General features: G+C 40.2%; 1 protein-coding gene across 3 annotated transcripts in view; it reads right to left on the bottom strand.

Annotated features, from left to right (window-relative positions):
* Positions 1 to 22262, bottom strand: part of cltcl1 (clathrin, heavy chain-like 1) — a 56952-nt gene that overhangs the window by 2597 nt on the left and 32093 nt on the right. The window contains exons 15-33 of one of the 3 annotated variants that reach the window (XM_072587790.1): positions 20874 to 20999; positions 19797 to 19939; positions 17444 to 17678; positions 16342 to 16464; positions 15503 to 15648; positions 14934 to 15117; positions 14481 to 14673; positions 11172 to 11329; positions 10347 to 10511; positions 9945 to 10052; positions 8714 to 8881; positions 7862 to 8011; positions 7488 to 7619; positions 7255 to 7365; positions 6314 to 6484; positions 5991 to 6212; positions 3677 to 3697; positions 2335 to 2370; positions 300 to 375 (exon numbers count right to left, since the gene is read on the bottom strand). In XM_072587790.1, coding sequence (XP_072443891.1) covers positions 300 to 375; positions 2335 to 2370; positions 3677 to 3697; positions 5991 to 6212; positions 6314 to 6484; positions 7255 to 7365; positions 7488 to 7619; positions 7862 to 8011; positions 8714 to 8881; positions 9945 to 10052; positions 10347 to 10511; positions 11172 to 11329; positions 14481 to 14673; positions 14934 to 15117; positions 15503 to 15648; positions 16342 to 16464; positions 17444 to 17678; positions 19797 to 19939; positions 20874 to 20999 — 2668 coding nt within the window. The remainder of the gene's footprint in view (positions 1 to 299; positions 376 to 2334; positions 2371 to 3676; positions 3698 to 5990; positions 6213 to 6313; positions 6485 to 7254; positions 7366 to 7487; positions 7620 to 7861; positions 8012 to 8713; positions 8882 to 9944; positions 10053 to 10346; positions 10512 to 11171; positions 11330 to 14480; positions 14674 to 14933; positions 15118 to 15502; positions 15649 to 16341; positions 16465 to 17443; positions 17679 to 19796; positions 19940 to 20873; positions 21000 to 22262) is intronic. The other 2 variants (XM_072587792.1, XM_072587793.1) reach the window with 2 other exon arrangements.

Raw genomic sequence — 22262 nt, 5'->3', positions numbered from 1 at the left:
AGGTCAGGCAGCATCCAGTGAGGACAATTCAACATTTGGGCAAAGGCCCTTCAGAATAGTGTTCCTGAAGAAGGGCTGCTGCCCAAAATGGCCATTCCCCTGCTTAGATGCTGTGCTTTTCTAACAACTGCAGTTGGATGTAGGCTAAGTCAGAGCTTTGGGTGCATCAACTGGAAAAACAACAAATCTGGCTCACTTTACAAGTAACCCTGAATTATTGGGCAGATTCTAAATTCAGGGATATCAGAACTAGAACAATAGAATTGCTATGCATTACAGCTTAACTAAATCAAACCTACCAAATACTAGAGGAGCTGGTTCAGCCACTTGGTCTTCATCTTTTCTCAAGCTATCTGAAGCATCAAGTTTATCAACCTAAGGTTAAGAAAAATTAAAAGCAAATCCATATCAAGTTCAAAGAGACTACAAAATGCTATTACAAAGTTACAACCCTCCAAACATTTACAAAGAAATACCATTTTTCTGTACACAACCAGAATACTTACCTAGCTATTTTAGTATCTGCATCAAGAACCACAAAATATTACTGGAGAACATTGCAGAGTTAAAATCTACACAACACATTTAACATTTGCACACTGTACAAGTGAAAAATATCAAGTCACTAAATGCTCAAATAATGCATATTAACCTGAATGCAGAAATTCAAAGTGTTAATGCATGTTCATAAACAAGAGTGCAGAGGCTTTAAGTGAATTGCTGAACAGACTTTTTAGGAGCACCTGTAGCAGGATATTTCTACATAAAATAGCAGACCACATCAGCTCAAAAAAGGGCACTAAGTCTATAAGCATGAAATCTGAATAGAGACTCATTTCTATGAGACCACTGTACTCCAGTTCTGGGCTTCCTTCTGACAGTGATGCTACAAATCAATCCTCTGCCTGGGAACATGGATGTTTGTTTAGAGCAGCTTTTGCTACCTGCTGGGGCCAGGCCAGGGGAGGGGAGCTGTCTTTAAGGAACACCCACAATACAACTAGGTAGTGAGCTCTAGGCTAGAATTGGCATACAGTTTTAAAAATCAGGTTGATGTGCAACTTGAACGGAGCTTATTGCTAGGCATTCTTAAAAAAAAAAGAGGGGGTAGAGATTCGGAAGGTGTTCTGAAAAAGGAGACTAGTGCACCTTGCAGATGACACTTGTTTATTCCCTTCACTACTACAATGTGAATGTTTGCCAATAAAGCAGACTTTGTCCTAATGACACCAAAACATCAGATCAAAAATTTGAGTTGACAAAAATAAAGAACTTCAGAGGCTGTAAATCAAAAAGCCAAAATCGGCTGGAAAAACTCAGCAAATCTGGCAACATCTGTGAACAGAAATCAGACTTGATGCTCCAGGTCTGGTTCTGGGGAAGGGTCACCAGACCCAAAAGGTTAACAGATTTCTCTTCAGATACTGCGAGACCTGCTGAGCTTTTCTAGCAGCTTCAGTTTGTGGTCAAAAATGGTACTCATTTTTCTTTGAAAGTCAGACCTGCTGAGTTTCCTCCATCAGGGTTTGATTTCTAGCATCCTCAGTGGTCTCACATCTTTTGTTGCAGCTGCACTCATCTGGGCAAGTATTCCATCACAGTGATGGATGCCTTTTTAGATGTGGCCAGGCTTTGGAGAGTCTGGTAGAAAAGTTCCTTTCTGCAAAATTCTTGACGACCTACTCTTAGTAGGTATAGGGCAGGTCCAGTTCAATCTGTTGTCAGTGGTAACTAACCAGGATACAGATAGTTGGAAATTCAGTGATGGTAGTACCATTTGGGGGACAAATGAATACCAATGTAACATGCATTTACTTGCTACTTAACAGCCCAAATTCTAGACATCATCCAGGTCTTGCTGGATATGGACAGGTCAAATCTTGAGAACTGAAGATGTTACATTACAGAACTGTAATGGGCAAATACCAATCAAGTGGGCAACTGAAGGACAGAAACAGGACCTGTTAAAGTCATATGGAACAGGTGATGGAGCTCAGTCTTCAGATTCAAAAAAAAAGGACTATTCCAAAACAAACTCCTGCAGCAATGTCAGTTTCCACCAACTCCCAGTAGCCCATATCCCACTATTAAAACCCTATAGTCTGACTGCATGAAAAAGCATGCATTATGGAAAATATGCAGAGGACAGCACATATGGTTATCCAACAGAACAGTTCCAAACAATGATTAGGACAGGTTTCCACACAGAGCACATGTATCAGGTACAGTGTTAATGTAGCAAGTTACCTTGCATGCAGTAGTGTACATTGCAGCTTGGCCTAGAAGCCTATTTAAAATCAGCTGCCTATTGCATCAAATGCAAGTTAACCTTACCGATATTGCTTTGGATTTAACCAGTTGATCAGTTGGCTTGAAAAAAGTTCAGTGTTGGGATGGGGAGGAAAACGGGGTAGAGAAAATAAGGCTGCATCACTAAAAAGTTAAGGAAACAAACATTCCAAAAAAAATTCAGTTGGTCAAGGTTTTCCACCTCAAGAGCTGCGATGCACCAGTTCAGAGACATTAATGAGCCATGCTGGATAGCAGGGGAACATTTTATATTCAGCCTCAATAGGTTTTGTGGGGCAAGCTTAAAAAAGTATATCAAAGGATAAGAAATATTGGCAATTTTGAATTTGTTACTCAGGCTGTAGGTTTGCTTACTGAGCTAGTAGGTTTGCCCTCAGATGTTGTCACCATGCTAGGTAACAGTGAGTGCTTGGCTTTTTGTCCCACTTGCTATGTGCCTTGGTCTGTTGTAGTGGGTGAAATCACTTCCATCTGAGGGGGTTGGTAAATGGGGCCCCTAGGCATCATGGGAGCTCTAATGAATTTAAAAAAGGACCTGTACAAAAACACAGTCAGCAGAACAATGTCATACAAGATACCCTGCAAGGACAGCACCAACATTACTTTGGACAGACAGGCAGGAAACTAGCCACCAAAAAAGACATGACCAACCATCACTAGTAGCCATACACAGAGAACATCCATCCATCCTGGGACAGGCTAAACAAAGGCACACTGGTATTCCTAGAAGCCTGGCATTCAATCCAGAACTAACATTAATTTGGACCTCATTTACCCCAACCACAAGAACCAGAAGTGATATCACCCACCATAACAGACTAAGACAAACAAAAGTGGGAAAGAACACCAGCACTTATGGTGACAAAACAACGAGCCTCAAGCACATCAGAGAACAAAATCTACCAGGCTGAGAAAGGATGTCTTTAGGTAACACATTAAGACTAGTTCAAATTACTGTAGATCAAAATTCATTATTCATTCAAAGTTCAAAAAGCAATCTTGTAAGCAAGGTGGAAACACTGGCAGGGTTTTAATTAAGAGCTTGTTTCACACATCTACAAGGAGTTGCAAAGCACATCTTGGAATAGAAGTACTGAAAAGGATTAAAGAACATATTTAACATGTTTTAAGAGAGTGACCTCAAAAGTAGCAAAAATCAAAAAACCTTGCAGTTAGACAAGTGGTTAATCGAGGCTTTGAAAACAACTAGTCCTAGGAGATAATTAGTTAAGGGTTAGTCAATATCTATACTATAGAGTTAGAAGGTACTCAAATCATGGCCAGGTTAAGCATATTCCTCCGCATTAAGCGAGAACACTAAAGCCTCATTTGAGAAAGCCTAATAAGAGCAAAAGCAGATTATCACCTTTTCCATTAGTTCATCAACCTGCAAGAAAATTCAGATGTCAAACTCCAAAGCAAAAAAAGGTCAAGCACAGGAAAAGAAAAATCATACAAACTTTTGCAGTTTTCATAGGGCAATTCCACAAGGTATTTCAATTTCATAGATCAGAAACACCTTCACTAAGTCTCAACTGGCTTGGCTTCTTTCTAACTACTGCACACATTTATGACTGATATCTGCAAGTCACTGTTCCAAACATCAATTTAGAATGGATGGCATGAAACATTAGTGATCAGGTGATGTCAAGTCCAAAGAATGGATGAATACTGACACTGGAAAAAGTTATTGAAATATCTCCTGAAACACTTGCCAAATCTAAAGACTTTACCAGTCTTTGGTTAATTTAAGAGTCCTACAGCACAAACAAACCCTCCAAAGACAACTCATCCACACATATCTTCAACAGATTACATCCAATTTGCCAGCATTTGGCCAAGCCTCAACCCTTCCTATTCATGTACTCATCCAGATGCCTTTTGAGGGGTATAGTTGTGCCAGCCTCATTCCATATTTGCACCCCTGTGTTAGCACACTGCCCCTCAGGTCCCTTTTAAAATCTTTTCCCTTAGCTTAAACCAATGCTGTCTCATTTTGGACTCTTTCCTCTCCTCCTTTCCCTTCTTCCCCACCCAGGAAGAGGAGACCTGGCTATTTACTGTATCCATGCCCCTCACAGATCTTTAAGCTTCTACACAGTCACACTTCAATCTAAACCTCCAGGGGAAATCCCCAGCCTAATCAGCCTCTTCCTATAGCTCAAACCCTCCAACCTGGCAACATCCTTAGACTTTTCTAAACCCTTTCAAATTTAGAATCTCTTAAAGCAGGAAGACCAGAACTGGACACAGTATTAAGTGGTCTCAATGTCCTGTGATGTTGTGGTTGTACAGAAGCTGTACAACATGCACTGACTAAAGTCTCTTAAATGTCTGCCTGCAACTCCACTCAAGGAACGATGCATCTACTGAAACCACTCCTCTAAAAGAGTAGACCATTTGCCACTCCTCAGCCCAGATGCACGCCTGATAACAGACTGGAAGGGACCCAGCTTACCTACAGAACCAGCCAAACAGGCAAGCTTAGCCCAGAGAGCAGAACTGAGGAGTTATACAGCAGGAAAACAGACCCTTCAGTTCACACATCTGCAGACATCCAAAACCTGACCTAGCCCCATTTGCTAACATTTGGGGCATTTCCCTGTAAATCAGTTGGAAAATTGTCATACCAAAGGACAAATGGAAATTTCTTGCTCTAATTGGATTGAATAAAAACTTCTGCAGAATCTAAACTTTTGAACTGTTGCTTATCAGAATTGGTGATGTCAATTTGACAATGAACAGAGGTTCCAATTCAGAACTGCTAAACTGCCCTCAATCTGCAGTCTCAAGGCACGAGAAACTGCCATGATGTTGTTTTATTCCTCCCTCTCTGAATAGAAGTCTAACTTCATTGAAACATTTTGGACCAACCTGCCATTGGCAGTCTTTCAGCTGCCCAAGTGTGAATTCCACCCTCTGGTCATTTCTCTTAAGACACTCAAAAAGATCAAAACTTAGTTACTTGCCCTAATATTGTGATTTCAACTAAAGAGGGACTTTAAATAGGTCACTAAGATGATCTGAAAGCAAGTTACTGAACCACATCTGGAGAGTCAACAGGAATAATACTTAAACCAGCATTTGCACTCAAGACACCTAGTGAACAAGATTCAGGTTTAATGTCCACAGATCAAGCACTTCTCTACTTTAACCCCATTTCCCAGCACTTGGTCCATACCCTTGCAGGCTATGGAGCTTCCAAAAAAACATAACTTGGTACTACTTTGTAGCAAGTGGTTCCTGCCTGCAACTCACAGATAAGTTTGAGCTAGTCCCAATCCTAAAAATATTTCCTCAGCCCTTTGAAACTTAAATACCCCTATTAATGGATCCCTCCAAATGCAGGTAGTTGGGGGGGGGGGGGAGGAGAGAAAGAGGAGCCCCCACAAACCAAAAAAAAAAAAAAAAAAAAAAAAAAAAAAAAAAAAAACTTTATTGCTATTAACCCTCTACCTCAAATTTTGTAAGCCTCTGACTTCTCTGCTCCAAGCAACACCCTGGTCAATGTAGCTTTACGTCATTGCCTAGGCTGAAGTCTTTTACACTCAAGCCTGGTCATCTGAAGATTTTCTACTGAATGCTGTGGAAGACGTGTTTTGACAGGACAAACAGCACAAAAAAAAAACTGGGATTGGTGCAAAGACTGCTCAAAAAGACTTGTAAAAAAGTTCACTTACTTTGCTGAGATATTCCCTCATAACTTGAATAAAATATGGCATTGCAAAGTCCATGATGTTATGTTTCCATGACAGCTCAAGAACCACATCTGGCCGTAACAAATCATAGCATGTGAATAAGCAGGATGCAAAACATTCTTGCTTGCCCTCTTCCAGGAACCATTGCAGAAGTTTCTCAGAAAGCTCAGTGTCCTTGGATTCAGCTGTATATTGCATTGCATCCTACAAAACAAAGTCACTCAAAAAACTGACCATTGCACGAAACAAAGTTTTATCAACGCAAGATTCAAAACATTGCTCCATCCAATTCTACAGAAACTTACCTTGTACAAACGGTCTTTTTTGCAGAGTTCCACACTTTGTTTCCAGCGATTGTTACCTTTGTAGAGATAAGCAGCAATACGCCTAAACTCTATTAGCTCATGCTTTTCCAGGCGCTGAGCAAGGATAATGTTGTCGAAGTTATCATATGCGTCAATAGATGTACGCAAACCCTGTGACAAGAAAAACCCAAGGTAATCTTACTCAAACACTGGCCATATGCCCTTCAGATGGAGGTCAAAGCTCAAAAAGTCCAAGTTAAAAACTGTTTACAGATGCTTTCATGACAAAAGCACACTAGATTTTTGTTAGAGGGAAAATGGGTGTTCCTGGCTCAATGAGCATTAACACCAATCCTCAGTTACCCTGGAGTGGTAGTTGAGGTACGCTGACAGCAGTTCCTGCCAAGGATTTTTTTGACAGATCATTTCCCAGTTCCTTCCAGAATACTGGAATTTGGGGCTTTGATCAAGTAAATGCAGCAGCACCCAAAGGAAAAGAGTAATTAGAACAGAGGGATTAAGTGTTGTTAAAGGCAGATTTTCACCAAGACATCCAATATTTCAAAAAGTTAAATGCTGGCTGTTTAAAGTAGGTTCAAGATTGTCAGTTATGAAAGTAAGCCAACCCTCAAGCCATTTGAAAAAACTAAACCTGTCAGTTAATGGAATAAGATAATTAATACATAATTTGGTTTCACATGATCAATTAACTGCAGGCACAGAAATATGCCATGGAAGGGATAGTCAACAACCCCAAGACCCTGAATAGGCAGCTTTGTGATTTCATGTGGGATACTCCAAGTTGGATGGGAAGGAACGATCTATCCAAGGCAAGACTACTGAGCAAGTGATTCAATAAGAACATGGGAATTAACTGGAGTAGTCAGTTGCCCTTAAGCAGCTACTCAAGAGTTTAAAATTATTAAAATGTTGCATGGTACCTGATAATCCTCCTCTTCAGTAAGCAGGTTGTTCAGAGCTTCATTCACAGCTTTATTATTGTGATTTTGAACAGAGCGTAAATATGGTTTTATTAGAGGCAATTGGTTCACCTGCAAAGCAGAACACAAACAAAAAAAAGTAATGGCAGCATTAACACATCCACTGAAGTTACTCATGAAATGCATGATCAGTGTCAGTTAATGATTTTGCTGTGACTCAGGTCATGGCTCACCTTACTGAAGAAAGTGACTGCCCTGGTATGGTCTAAACGTGGTGATAGCACCATTAACAGATCATTGATCAACAGTGGTTTGTAATCCAAGTAGAACTGCAGGGCCTTGTAATACAACTCTACATTAGCAACCTATTAAAAAAAATTGGAACATTGTTAAGACTAAGTTCAGGTGACTTGGAGAATTAAGAGAAAGATCAATTCCCAAGACAGGTTATTTCAAAACCAGAGGAGTGAAACTGTTCCACATTAGGAAGTGTTTAACCAGGCAGTCAACAGCCATTGGTAAAAATAAGACTATTCAGAACAGCAATCTTTAGAACATTATATCACTGGGATGAAAGTATTGTGTTATTAGCAATGTAATGCTATACCTTTGCGATTATATCTTTATACTGCCCTTCCTTCCAAGCATCTGTTGGGTGACTCATCATAGTTATGACTGCATTGTCATACTCTTCATATTTATCATAAAGGAAGACCAGCTCAGCCCAAAGGTGCGCCTGCTCTGCTGCACGAAGGACCTAGATAGCAAGGGAAAAAGTAGTATGAACAAAGTGTTATTCAAGATCAGTTAATCTACATAACCAAAAAAGGACTCCAGTTACTAAAATGTCCAAAAACAGGAGGAGTATTAGAATTCTACACCCAGGTAGACACTAAAGAGATGCAGGCCAAACATGACTGTCTCTGCTAGCTACCCTGTTTAGTTCCATTCACCAGTTTATTTTTACATAGTTCTATAAAAATTCAAATTTTTAATTTTTTAAAAAGTAACTCCAATGCCCTAAAAACAGGGGAATCCAGATAAACATCTGTGTAAAAAGGTTACCTCCCTTCTACCTTTGCTTCTTTTGACACCTTAAATCTATTATCTGGTGAAGAACCTCACCCATGGAAGATATTCAACATTTTCTGCCAGACATTTTAAAAAAAGCATTGAAGTGGCAGTTGATGCACACAAAAGTGTATTTATAAACTTAAAAGGCATCAGGAAAGCAGAGTGAAAATTTGCATGCCAATTCCATTTCACCAGGGTTGGTGTCTCAGCCAAGAATAAGGTGGCAAAAAAAAAAAAAAAAATCTGAATCTCAACAGGTCTGGCAGTATCTATGGGTTGGAACTAACATCAGTCCATCGACCTTTCAGATCCTAGACTCTGCAGCATGCACCCACAGTAGTTAGTTTGGACGATGCATCAGTTTTTAGTGGAATAAGACAAATACCTTTGGAATATTGACCCTGGACCAGAAAAGTTCCAAGTGTTCTCTCATCTTTTGTGGTTTGAATTTGGAGTATAGTATTGCCAGCTCTGTGAACATTCCCATGTGAGCCCGTTCCAAGCCCAATGCTGCTTCCAAGAGAGAGATCAGTTCCTCAAAATACCCTCGATCCTAGTAAAAAAAAAAACCAAAGTAATGCATAACAGATTATGTAATAGAGACAAGTATTGTAGCCTTACCAAGGCATCAGGTTTTAACTGGAAAGAGGCTTAATGGGTGAAGACTTCAATGGCTCATTTTTTTTAGTTATGGACATATGGAAAACTAGTTTCCAAAGTGGTTCTGATAAAGATCAAAAGTAAATCTGACATTTTGTTAAACTAATAGGAAATAGCACTATTCTTTCATAACTGCTCCAGATTGGTTTGCTCACTTATATTGCATAAACAGGAGCTTGGTTGCCAAATCTGGTGAATAAGTTTACTTTTATTGCAATTATTTGCTCAGTCAATAGCAGGATAAGTGCTGTCACATTACAATTATCAGCCTGACAGACAGCAATGTGGCATTCATCCAGGTCCACCTACCATGCTTTCTCCCACCCCATGTAAAAATAAAGCCAATGGGGCAAGAGTGTACTTTCCCCAGATGAGTTTAGAATTCCTATTGTTAAATTTTGATTGACTTATACTCTGCTGCTACCAATGATTTAACTTCTGGCTACTTCAAAATGGAATCTAAACAGGAAAATCTATTGTACTTCTGCCTTTGTAGATTTAGTATCTACAGCACAAATTTACCTCCAGTTTTGATAATTGTTACAAACTGAGGCACTAATGTGTTCATTAATACCAGAATTTAAAAATGTGTCAGAATTGGTGGGTCTGAGATTACAGGGAGTCTGAATAGGCTAGGGCTTCCCCCTGCACAACTGGAGAATAGGAGGCTGGGGGATGATCTAACATTTATAAAATCATGCAAAGTGAATGGCGAGTGTATGGAAATGGACTGCCAGAGGAAGTAGTGGAGGCTGCTACAATTACAACATTCAAAACAAAAAGGCATTTGGATGGGTACAAGAATAGGAATGACTGAGGGATATGGGCCAAATGCTGGCCAATGATATCTGGTTGGCATGTTGTTTGTGCTAGACAACTGACTATGAATTGCTGGAACTCCTAGTAAATCATCTCGCAGCAGCTGAGGAATTATAGAGCTGTTATAGAACAATTACCTGGTAGTAACTGATCAGCTCCTCAAGTTCATCTGCATGGATGACAATGTGTAGGCCACATATCTGGGCTAGACGGAATTCTTGGCCATCAACACAGGCAAAACAAACCTAAAGATGGGTGAATAGGAGAGCAATTTAAAAGATTATTCAAAAATCACATGATTAATTGAATGCCCAGATTAGAGTTGCAGTGCAGAGTTTAAGTGAAACTTTAGTGACTTTAGTACAAGCTTCAAAAGTTCACCCTTATTGTTCATTTGCAGTCTTTAGGTAGCTAGGGAAGCCATATTTTGAATCCAAATGGCTCTAGCAAGGCCAGGAATTTTATAGATACCCATAAATTCATAATCTTCAAAACCAGCTCAAGTAATGCAAACAACTGTTACTGACTGCATTTCATACCTCTTTCCAAGTCCTGGTGCTGTTAGCTTTGCGAGCACTGTCCACAGCAGCTTGGTACTCTCCTAGATGTACCAGAGTGGAAGCCAAGCGAGCGAAGTTGGACACATTGTTGTAAAGTAATTTTGCTGCATCATACATGCCATCATCATAACAGCGATCACCAACCTAATGTTGGAGGTAAATATATTAGCTTCATACATTAGCATACTGTTGTGCTGAATGGCCTAAGCTGTACCCAGAGTTAGAACACTCAATAGTTCTTAGAGCTCTGATTCACAGCACAATATTACAATTCTGCACATTAAAATTTAGTGCCAATAGTCCAATTGCTCCACAAACTAAAAAAAAAAACAACTTTTCAGGTGCCCAGCGATGTCCCTTTTCAATAAAACAATCTCAATGCATTTTCACCACCCTAGTGGTCAGCAAGTTATTAACTAGAGACTTTAATTCACTGAAGTTGAGTATTTTCTGAAATTTAGTCTGGCCATTATCAGCCATTTCATCTGGCTCAGACTGCACACAAAAACTTCTGGGTCCCGCAGCACTTGGACCATTTGAAAAATTGGCTTTTTCCACATTTGCTCTCCATTTAATGGAACACATTAAATATGCAATTCTAACTGCATGCATAATCTGCTTTAATGAGTTGCAGCTTTTAAGGACTTGCATGCAAATTAAATGCTTGCCTTGTAAAACTGAGCTATCAAAGTTGACAAAAAGACAACTGAAACCAAGATTGTTGAACAGACTTAATTCAATAGTGTAGTCATTTAAATGCAGAGTTTAAATGCAGTCTTATAAAACAATGTCTTCTAGTATTACTTGTTGAATGTGGGCATTGTTGGGTCCATTAACAAATTCCTCTAGTTCAGACAAACGGTTGGTCTTTGCCAGAGCAAATATCAACTCCGTCTCCACATATGACTCTTTGGCTTTCTTCCTAGCCATTTGTAGAAATTTCACCAGGTCTTCCCAGTTATCTGAAAGATCAGAAGTGGGGATTAAATAATCACTGCTAAAGAAACTAAGAACTAAAACATTTCCAACACTTGGCATCAATATTTTTTTCGTAAAGAGTAAAAAGGATAGTTTAGTATTAGATTAGATTACTTACAGTGTGGAAACAGGCCCTTCGGCCCAACAAGTCCACACCGCCCCGCCGAAGCGCAACCCACCCATACCCCTACATTTACCCCTTAGCTAACACTATGGGCAATTTAACATGGCCAATTCACCTGATCTGCACATCTTTGGACTGTGGGAGGAAACCGGAGCACCCGGAGGAAACCCACGCAGACACGGGGAGAACGCGCAAACTCCACACAGTCAGTCGCCCGAGGTGGGAATTGAACCCGGGTCTCTGGCGCTGTGAGGTAGCAGTGCTAACCACTGTGCCACCGTGCCGTATCTTGAACAAGAAGCCCAGTACAGCAGCATCAGGTAATGCTGATTAAGAATCAACTTGATATAACATTTTGCTGGCATTCTCATTTTAGAAAGGGGAGGAGCACAAGTTCAGCTCTAAGTGAAAGAAACTCAAATTCAAAAGAATATTTTAGTGCTTTCATATTCCATTCCTCAGTTGGCTCTTCTTGATCCAGGTTAGGCAGCTGTCGCAATAGCTATATCCCATGGAGTAAGGATCTAGGTAGCAAGGAAATGGATTCTCAACCATTGAAAGGCTTGCAGTAGGTTTGGGATGGAATCAGATGCACCCATAGGAGTACCCCAATCAATCTTCAGGAAGGGGGAAAATGCCACTCCCTTAAAATGGGACAAAAAATATTTCAGGTCTGGTCTACAGATCCAGGGAGCTGTTGAGACTGTTAAATCCTGGATCACTCACCAATGCAATCTTCCAAAATGCCCTTCAGCCCAAACTAGAAATCCCTCCTTATGTGCTGGAAGTCTAGTTTTAAAACAGCAAACTCAAAACCAGAACAAAAAAAGTGTGACTGAAAGATGGTCTAACACCACAACATGTAAAACAAACTTTGAATTCCCTCCCTAAAAAGGGAGGTGGGTCTCCCAACAGCACAGCCTGCAGTGCTTCAGGAGGCTCCAGCTCAGCTCACCATCTTCAAGGGCAACTAAAGGACAGGCAAAAAACTCTGGCCAATGACACCCATGTCCCATGGGAAGACCAAAAACCCCCCAGGACAATTTTTTTTAATTGTGCAATTCAGAAAAGACTATCAAAAGTAGAAAGGATACCTGACAAGATATCAGCTGCATGACAAGGCTTTAAGAATAGAGAGCTAACAAAAAAAAGTAGCATTTGTTTAAATCAGTGCAAATCAAAACAGTTGACCTTTAAAAAAATAGAAGGATCAACAACTTGCCTTTACAATTCCAGTTAATAGGGTTACGCTATTAAAACAGAAGCAGACACTTGTAGATACCTTCACTATCAGCCTCTTGCCTAGATGGGTTATGACACCCAAGGTGGGCGAGACTAACTTCAGCCTTTGACTCAGACAGGGACACTACCACTGCACCACAGCCTTCCAACAAGTGTACATCTAGCTAAACTGAGGGAATATTGGTACAGGTTAGACACTCCTTTTGAAATGGGTAAGTGAATTTGAATTAGCATTGTCACATGTATGCATTTGAGTACAGTGAAAAGTTGATAAGATGACATTATGTAGCAGCTTGGGTACAATCCTTTGAAGGAGAATAGATAAAGTTACATTACAGCTATACACATAGTATAACCATACATCAAAATAAGTTAAATGCAGACTCTTTCCAAGGGCCCTCTGCAGACAACCAGTGCTGGGATCTCCAGTCAGATTGCTGGCTACTACCACACACCACCTTGGATAGGTGCCCCAACTTTAAGCCACCAACTGGAGGTCAAAGGCCAAGTGGGGAAAAAAGAAAAAATGACAGACTGGATGGAGCAGGAGTGTCCTACTTTGCTATCTTATCCAAGGAGAGGAAGTAAATGTTTTGGAGAAGTAATTCTCCAACTTGAGTTGGATACCAAAAAAAAAATCCATGACTGCCAACTTTGGAGACTTGTTAGTAGATTAATTCAAGAGCCAAGGGGTTAAAATTAAATTGTTTGCAGATGAAAGTTTGAGACAGAGGAAGTGGATTAAGAGATTTGACTTTAAAAAAATCCAACTGTCAACAGGAGCCACACATACAAACCAATAAAAAACCTTGATCCAAGTTCCACGAAAGTTTCGATATATTGGTAGGTTAAGGAAATGGGCAGGAAGTTGGCAGATGGAATATGTTAGGGAAACGTGAAGATGTTCAGTTTGAAGAGAGAGAACTGAGAAGTGTTTAAAATGGAGAAAGCCACAAAGGTCAGGGGGTTTGGGAGTATTGCACACACTAGCAGCTGGTGCAGTGATCAGGAAGGCTAACAATACTGGCCCATACTTTCAAGGGGGGCTGGAATAAAACAGGGAAGACGTACTGCAACTGCACAAGGTGCTGGTGGGATGACAGCATTCTTGATCTAACTTTTGAGATTTCTCTAATGAAAATTTGAGGTTTGCTGGTAATGAAATGATCTTAGAGTAAGGCTAAGAAGGTAGTGAGCTTTACACATTGGATTTAGAATAGAGGTGGTGATCTCATTGAAACCTGTTGAAGTGACAAGATAATACCAGTGAATCTGCATTCTTGTTTCTGATCAACTACAGCAGCTGAGGATAGTGCCACTGGGCAAATGGGAGTGGAGGATGGCATGGTGTGTCAAATGCTGCTGACAGGATGAAAACAATACACTACCAAGGTCTCAGGATATGTTTGAAAAAATTTACCTTAATATGGAGGTTGTGGGAATTCATTAAAAAAAAGTTATGAGAAACGTTGACAGTCAGGAACTAAATGATAAGCATGGGAGAATTAAAAAAAAAAGGACAAGGTGAAGGAACAAGTCACAGACATAGGAGCCAGACATGGGAATCTAGGTCAGGCGATCAAGTTTATGGAAACAGGTCATCTGACAGGCTGAGGATTAAAAAAGGGGAAAAGGAGTTTGTGGGGGGGGGGGGGGGGGGGGGGGGGGTAGGGGTAGTAAATTGCAAAAAAGAAAGTTAAGTTTGGGAGATAAATGCTTCCTGAATGTGCATTAACCTCATTCTGGTTGATTCATTGACCATTACTCACTGTTCTTGTTGGCTGCTTTCACAACCTCCATATAGGCAGAAGGATCATCAGCCTTGATGTAGGAATCGATGGCTTCTTTAACCAAATCCTTCTGTAATTGCGCTCTTGCCAGCTGACTCCATACTGCTGGCTCATTACAACGTTCTGCAAATTCATAAGCACGATCAAGATTGCCAATGTGGTCAATCAGAACCTAAAAAAAAAAAAGAAGGTCAATGAAAAGCTTTATTAAAAGAAGCAAAAAAAAAAACCAGAAGGTTTTCAAATCTGTTTGACCACCAACTACAAAATTCTGTTAAAGACATCCTGCTTAACTGGCTAGTCCAATGCTGGAGACAGAACACTTAGCAATACAAACCACTAATCCACTCTGCTCATTTTACATACTTGGGCACCTCTACTTATTCAGATGCAAATGTCTTAATCCTTCAATAGAGAGGAAAATATTCTTGCCTGCACAGCAGAAGTGTTCACGTCAAACTTTCGAAAGATTGCAAATGCTTCTTCAAAGAGCTCGTTACTGATGGCAATGTTCGCAATATCAGGAGCATCGTAGTTGTCGAGACGATTAATGTACTCCATAACACGGGTGCGATCTGCTTTAATCGCAGTAAGAATCAAGAGGTTCTGTAGATTCCTGTGAAAGGAATTGCATCAAAAGCACAAGCCTCAGGATTAATTCTATAAACTTCACGGTCAGTGCAGTTAAAGTGACAAATCCCTATAACAGTAAGGTAGTTACTGTAGTTGGATTTCTGTGCCTGAACTTTTTAAAAAAGGATCCTGACAGCTAATAGCAAGTTTACAGATAGGAATAGTATTATTATTATCACCTTTCAGATGGCAAATTTTAATTTGGCATTGTAATCCTTTCATGAGCTGGTTCCCACTATAAAAAATTAAAACCATTGGGAAGGTAGTGAAAAAAGGTCACTAGTTTTGTTAACTATAGCCAGGCATTTATTTCTAAGACAGGCTGTTCATAGATTTACAGTGCACAGAAATAGTCAAATGTTTCTCACCTATGTTCACTAAAGACATTGTTATCCAAGACTATCTTCTCGAGCAGTTCAATCAGCTCATTGGGAAGGTCAGCAGTCATAAAGGCTTTTACAGTGACAGATACTTCTTCTGGATCTTGGGTTTCAGACAGGGCTGTTTGGACAACCTGAAAAGCAATTCCTTTCACTTTACAAAAGTGGTTCATGAGGCTTAAGAACAAGCTGTCAGCTAAGCTCAGAATGTATTAGCTGGTTAAAGGGAGATATTCAGTAAGAGATTAAAAAAGGTAAATAAATTAAAACAATTACAAAAGTCAACAGATGCTACATCTTTATTGTTGTTTGCCAAAAATTGCTAAAGAGCAAATATTTAAGTTACACAACTTCATTGCAGTCGTGTTATAATTAATTGCCAGAAGTTCCATGATAGTGAACTAGATTAGTCCAACTTTGAAGACCTTGATCTCCTCCGGTGTCATTCTGCTTGGAATGACATTACTGACCTACAGCCAGTTTTAATAAGTTAAGTTGTCTTCTGGGATTGGAGAGAAATTTAATTTGAAAACTGACGTCTTATCCATATACTCCCTGAACAAAAGCGACGGATGGACGGACAGAAAGCAGTAGCTAGATCTCTACTTTTCCATTCACAACAAAAATAGTGCACCAAGAGTCTTGTGGCACAATGAGATGTTTCAACTCTGGGTTCAAGTCCTACTTGATCCAGAGGTGAGTCTTCACATCTCAATTTAAAGTTATGCAGTGAGTGAGGATTTTAGTACCAGTCTGACTGGAAGTACATTTAAAATCAGGCAGAACATTTCCCTTAAGCTTTCATAATTAGAGAATGTAAAGCATACCTGGTCAATCAGCTGGCGTCTAAAAGGATTATTTTCTTCAAGAACATTGGCCCAAAGCTGTGGATCTTTTCTACGTACAAGATAACGAGCCTCACTCTTGAATAGAGAGTTCTCATTGCAAACCTAAGCATGAGATTAAAATCATACAAGTCAGCTGTACACATCACTCCTTAACTTTAAATTGCCAACAATTCAGAAAGTTCTTGCATTAAAAAAAAGTTTGTATTAGCCATGATTGAGGACTACAACTGCCTTACCAAATTGCTCCTTTAAATTCTATAAAACAGGGATTTTCTAATCACTAGATTAGAAAGAGGGCAAGTATATTTTATCCCTCAGCTGCCAGAGCTGACAGATAGGGATGAGAAGCTCAAATATCAATGTTTGTTCATTCCATCTATTGAAAAACCAAGCATAAAAAAGGGCTGCATTAGCTGTTAGCATGGAGAAATCCACATGTCTGAGCTTGCAAATCTAATTCCAGGTTGCAACCTCAAAGCCCAGAGTTCAGACAGCCAAATTCAGGATAATTTTTTTGTTCAGAGGAGTTGAGGAATGCTTTTTTCAAAAGCAGTCAGGTTTACAGTGCAAAAGAAAAATTTTAAAAAGCCCCACACACCAATGTCTGCACTAGTCAAGCACTCCTACCTCATGTTCCAGAACTTGGCCAGCATTTAAGTGCTGCAGCACTTTGCTAACCAAATGCTTAAAACAGGAGATAGCTCATTACTAATTACCTTCTCAGGCAGCAAAGTTCCAGATACCCAATACCCAAAGTGAAAGATTCTTCCTCAAAATTCCCTCAAGCTCCAGCTCCTTAACTAAGGTTGCCTGATCAACACCAATGGTTAATATTTCTCCCATTTGCTTGGTCTATGCCCCTCAAATTGTATTCACCAAAAAAAAAAAGCCCCCATTCAGCACTCTGCTCAAAAATGTACACCATCCCATATTCTGATCCATCTCCCTTGCACCCACAAGATCAGATCCTTAGCTGTGGCTGTAACCAAACTTCTTGCACAAAAACCCAATGAATTTATGAGTAATAGGCCAGCTTTTACCCAGACAGTACCATCTTAAAATGCTGTGCCAAGACACTAACCTTGATGAGATCCAGATCACACTGGCCTCGCTCATAAGCCACACAAGCCAAATGCGGATCCCTCTTTTCACAGTACTTGCCGACCACTGAGCTATCATAGAAGGGGTTCTCACGCAGAAAACGCTCAGGATTGTTATTGCTATCGATATAGATTTTAGCTAAAGCATTGTGTGTAGCAGGCTCTTCACAGCCTTCATGAATTCTAGCCTCCAGCCAGGGAAGCAGCAATTTCAGTCTGCAGACAAATAAAAATACAAAACAAACCAACCTTGAGAAGCAGCAGCAACTGGCAAATTCAAATCAAAGGGCAAATATGTCAAACTGAGGAATGACTTGGAGGTGCTGCTGTTGGACTGGGGCATCCAAAAAGTTAAGCTCAGGAGGTTACAGTTCAGATTTATTTGGAAGCACTAGCTTCCAAAGTGCTGCTCCTTCATGTGATAGAACATAGAAGAATACAGCGCAGTACAGGCCCTTCAGCCCTCGATGTTGCACCGATCAAAGCCCACCTAACCTACACTAACCCACTATCCTCCATATACCTATCCAATGCCTGCTTAAATACCCATAAAGAGGGAGAGTCCACTACTGCTACTGGCAGGGCATTCCATGAACTTACGACTCGCTGAGTGAAGAACCTACCCCTAACATCAGTCCGATATCTACCCCCCCTTAATTTAAAGCTATGCCCCCTTGTAATTGCTGACTCCATATGGTGGAAAAAGGTTCTCACTGTCAACCCTATCTAACCCCCTAATCATCTTGTACACCTCTATCAAGTCACCCCTAAACCTTCTTTTCTCCAATGAAAACAACCCCAAGTGCCTCAGCCTTTCCTCATAAGATCTTCCTACCATACCAGGCAACATCCTGGTAAACTTCCTCTGCACCCGTTCCAGTGCCTCCACATCCTTCCTATAGTATGGCGACCAAAACTGCACACAATATTCCAGATGCGGCCGCACCAGAGTCTTATACAACTGCAGCATGACCTCAGGACTCCGGAACTCAATTCCTCTACCAATAAAAGCCAGTACGCCATATGCCTTCTTCACTGCACTATTTACCTGGGTGGCAACTTTCAGAGATCTGTGTACATGGACACCAAGATCCCTCTGCTCTTCCACACTACCAAGTAGTCTACCATTAGCCCAGTAATCCATCTTTTTATTACTCTTACCAAAGTGAATCACCTCACACTTAGCTACATTGAACTCCATTTGCCACCTTTCTGCCCAGCTCTGCAGCTTCTCTATATCCCGCTGTAACCTGCCATATCCTTCCTCACTGTCTACAACTCCTCCGACTTTCGTATCATCCGCAAACTTGCTCACCCAACCTTCTAACCCTTCCTCCAGGTCATTTATAAAAAATGACAAACAGCAATGGTCCCAAAACAGATCCTTGCGGAACACCGCTAGTGACGGCACTCCAAGATGAACCTTTGCCATCAACTACTACCACCACCTGTAGGGAGCAGTGCTTCAAAATAAATCTGTTGGATGAACTTTGAATGCTCCAATTTTAAATCTCAATGCATTGCTTTAGGAGAAGGTGGCTATGTGACTTCCTGAAATATACTTAATCTTCACCACTCTAAATCAGAAGAAGGATCTCTGGATTCCTGGTTTCAGAAGTTTGTAAAAATGAGGGGAGGAGGTAGCTAAACCAAATCCAGTGGTCAGCTGCAGCTCTTTAGCTCAGATGGAGGTTCAACAACTCAAATCCAAAAACAGTTTAGGCAGACACTCCCAGATCAGTATACAGTCCTGAAGTCTGTCCAAAAAAAAAAGTTTTAAAAAAAGTGTAGCTAAATAAATATCACTTGTACAACAGGGAACTTTGACCATTGCTATCACCTGGGTCAGGGTAGATTGAGTGTTTAGTAATAAATTATAGAAGTCTGGGTGCCACAGTTTACATTTCAAAATAAGTCAGTCAGTCTCACTGATCTGCTTAAATGTCTGATGTTTTCTTTAATTCTGCCTGATTTTAATATTCCCTTCCTGCTAATCTGTTGTAGTACAGACTAAACTTCAATATATGGAAGCCATCTACAGTTGTAGAGTGCTCCATATAGTGACAAATTCCCATTAAAATGGTACAGTTAAAAAGGATGCTGCAAACAATTGGCAATGCACAAAATAGGGTTCAAAACATCTTCTGTAACAGATCTAGCAATTTAGCTGGACTCTTCAGTAGTAATCAGAAGATGCTTCTGAATAATTCTGGGGCAGAAGACTGGGATTAAAAAAAATACCCTGATCCTGCAAGTGACAAGAGTAGTACCATAAAACTAGCAGCAGAAACTTCATTCACTACCTCACAACACAAGGAAAAGTCAGCTACTAACCTGTTTCTTTTCTCTACTTCACCCACAAGCTCATCAGTTGAGAACTGTCCACGGACTACAGTGATAAGATTTTTGATAACTTCTTCAGAGCAATCCACATCCAATAGTCCACCTACCACTACTGGAAGCCTGCTGGGATTCACCTGCACACAATGAGACAAAAAAAAATTAGCAACAGTTCGGTTTATCCAACCAGCATAAGGAAAACTGAAGTGCATGAACTTGGTTCTTGCATGAAGTCACTTGCTTGAGAATTGTTGGTTTGACTACCTCTTTAGCCACTTTTTCCAGGCAACGCATTTCCATAGCTTTCGGTGTACAGAAGAAAAAAAAATCACCCTCTTTATGCCAAACTGCTTCAGGGTTTTGTAGCAAAATGTCACTTCTAACTAATACAGGAGGATGTTTGGCCCATTGCATCAAGCCAGCTGTTCAGCCCTACCTTTGTTCTTCCTGCTATTCTTGGATTTATCCTGTTACCCTTCAATACTCTAATCACAGCAACAAGCTGAATACAATTAAGGGCAAATGGCATAAATTACAAGAGGAGTGCCAAGTGCAATGATCTAGAATTGTGCACAACACAGTGCAATCTCCTTACCCAAGGAGGTAGTTGCTGTACAAAAAACCCACCAGCTGACTCCTAGGATGAGTGATTGATGCAACAGTAGACTAGACATAAATCCTAAGAGCTTAGATGAAAAGAATCTCATTCAGGAGTTTTCCTGGCATGTGTGCTGTTAACAGTGGCTGGAGAGGTTCTAGAATTAGGGTAAGCACTCAAATCTCAGACTAAAAAAATGTCTTCATTCCAGGATTGCTAGTTTTGAATTGGCTATCCCAAAGTATGTGGGCTCAGCTGGAGTATATTCACTGCTGTGTGCCATATTTTTGGCAACAAGGGATTCAGGATATTTAAAAAAAGTAGTATGAGTTGAGTTTGACAGTTATCTTATTCAATGGTGGAACAGGTATGAAGGGCTGAGCACCTATTGGATGATTGTGAAACTTAATCTGTGAGCACTTTGCAAAGCAGTGATCATAGTTATAAGAACAGCTCAAAATGATTTCACTGACCTTCTGGACATAGATTTCAATGTATTTCTGCAGGTTGTTGCGATACAGGTACAGAACGAGGTCATGGACAAAGTCAAATCGGTCACACACAATGATTAAGGGAAGTTGGTCTGTCAGTTTGGCTTCCTGAAAAAACAAAAACATCATTACTGCCCAGCACAAGAAAGGCTTCAGGTTGCAGTGGCCCAACTTCCATTCAACTAAAGAGTTTGTCACTTTCAAGCACCACAGGCTATGCAAGGATGGCAGATTAACTTTTGGAGACAATGATGGATTTTAAAATGCTAGCTGACTGATTGTGACAATGAAAGCAACTTTAAAGATTTTGCATTATAGCCCCTAAGTTACCTCTACACCAAAATCTGGTTCCATTTGAGACTAGTCCATTCTAAGCACCACGGCAGGAAAGTAGACTTCATCCAACTAATCCACATCAACTAAACTAATCCCACATGCCTGAAGTCTTGCCTATTCATATACTTATCCAAATGTCTTAAAAACATTGTAGATGTACTTGCACCACCACTTCCAGAGTTCATTCCACATGAACCACAAGGTTGCCCCCTCATGCCCTTTTTAAAAAATCTCTCCACCTTAAATATGCCCCATAATTTTGAACTCCCCCCACCCTAGGGGGAAGACCCTTGCTATTCACCTTATCTAGGCCTCACGATTGTCAACTTCTATATAAAAAAAAAAAGAGGTCACCCCTCAACCATCTACACTAAGTCCCAGTCTCAAAATTCCCAACAACATCCTGAAATCTTTGAACCCTCTCCAGTTTGCACTACCACTTTGAAAATGGACAATAGCCTGTGCTACTAAAAATGGTAGATAATTCAACACCTGCAATACTACAGGAAATTTCAGTCACAAAATGGCTGAACTGCACAAATCAAAATTATCTACTTCTGAAAAGTAGCAACAGAAAGTGGATTGTCTATCCACCTTCATCTGTGAAGCTGTAAGCAGACTTCCATTAGTTGAATTAATCTTGTCTGCTCAAAGTTCATGTTAATTCTGCAAGTACATATGAACAGTGAAGCATTTAAAGCATTTTCAGCATATTAGGTAGGCATTGATCATCTACCCATGACAAAAAAATCTCAGAAGAGAATTGCACATTCAACAACTTAGCTATCAACTGCTCAGGTTTCATTAACTGGACTTTACAAGTAATCTATCTTGCTGAATAAGGCTTATCTTTTCATTATAATTATAGGACAGCTGAAAGACAGGGGGAAAGCAAAGTACTTTGATAGTAAACTAAAACAAAAATGCTCTGGCAAGGCCAAATGTTTTAGATTGGTGATCCATCAGAATTGCTAATTTCCATTACTGACAGCACTTTAAAAAGACAGACTTGTAGTTATAACCACCTTTGACTGT

The sequence above is a fragment of the Chiloscyllium punctatum genome, chromosome 17 (genome assembly GCF_047496795.1).
Source record: "Chiloscyllium punctatum isolate Juve2018m chromosome 17, sChiPun1.3, whole genome shotgun sequence".
Classification (NCBI taxonomy): domain Eukaryota; kingdom Metazoa; phylum Chordata; class Chondrichthyes; order Orectolobiformes; family Hemiscylliidae; genus Chiloscyllium; species Chiloscyllium punctatum.
This window is presented reverse-complemented; position numbering and strand designations above follow the sequence as displayed.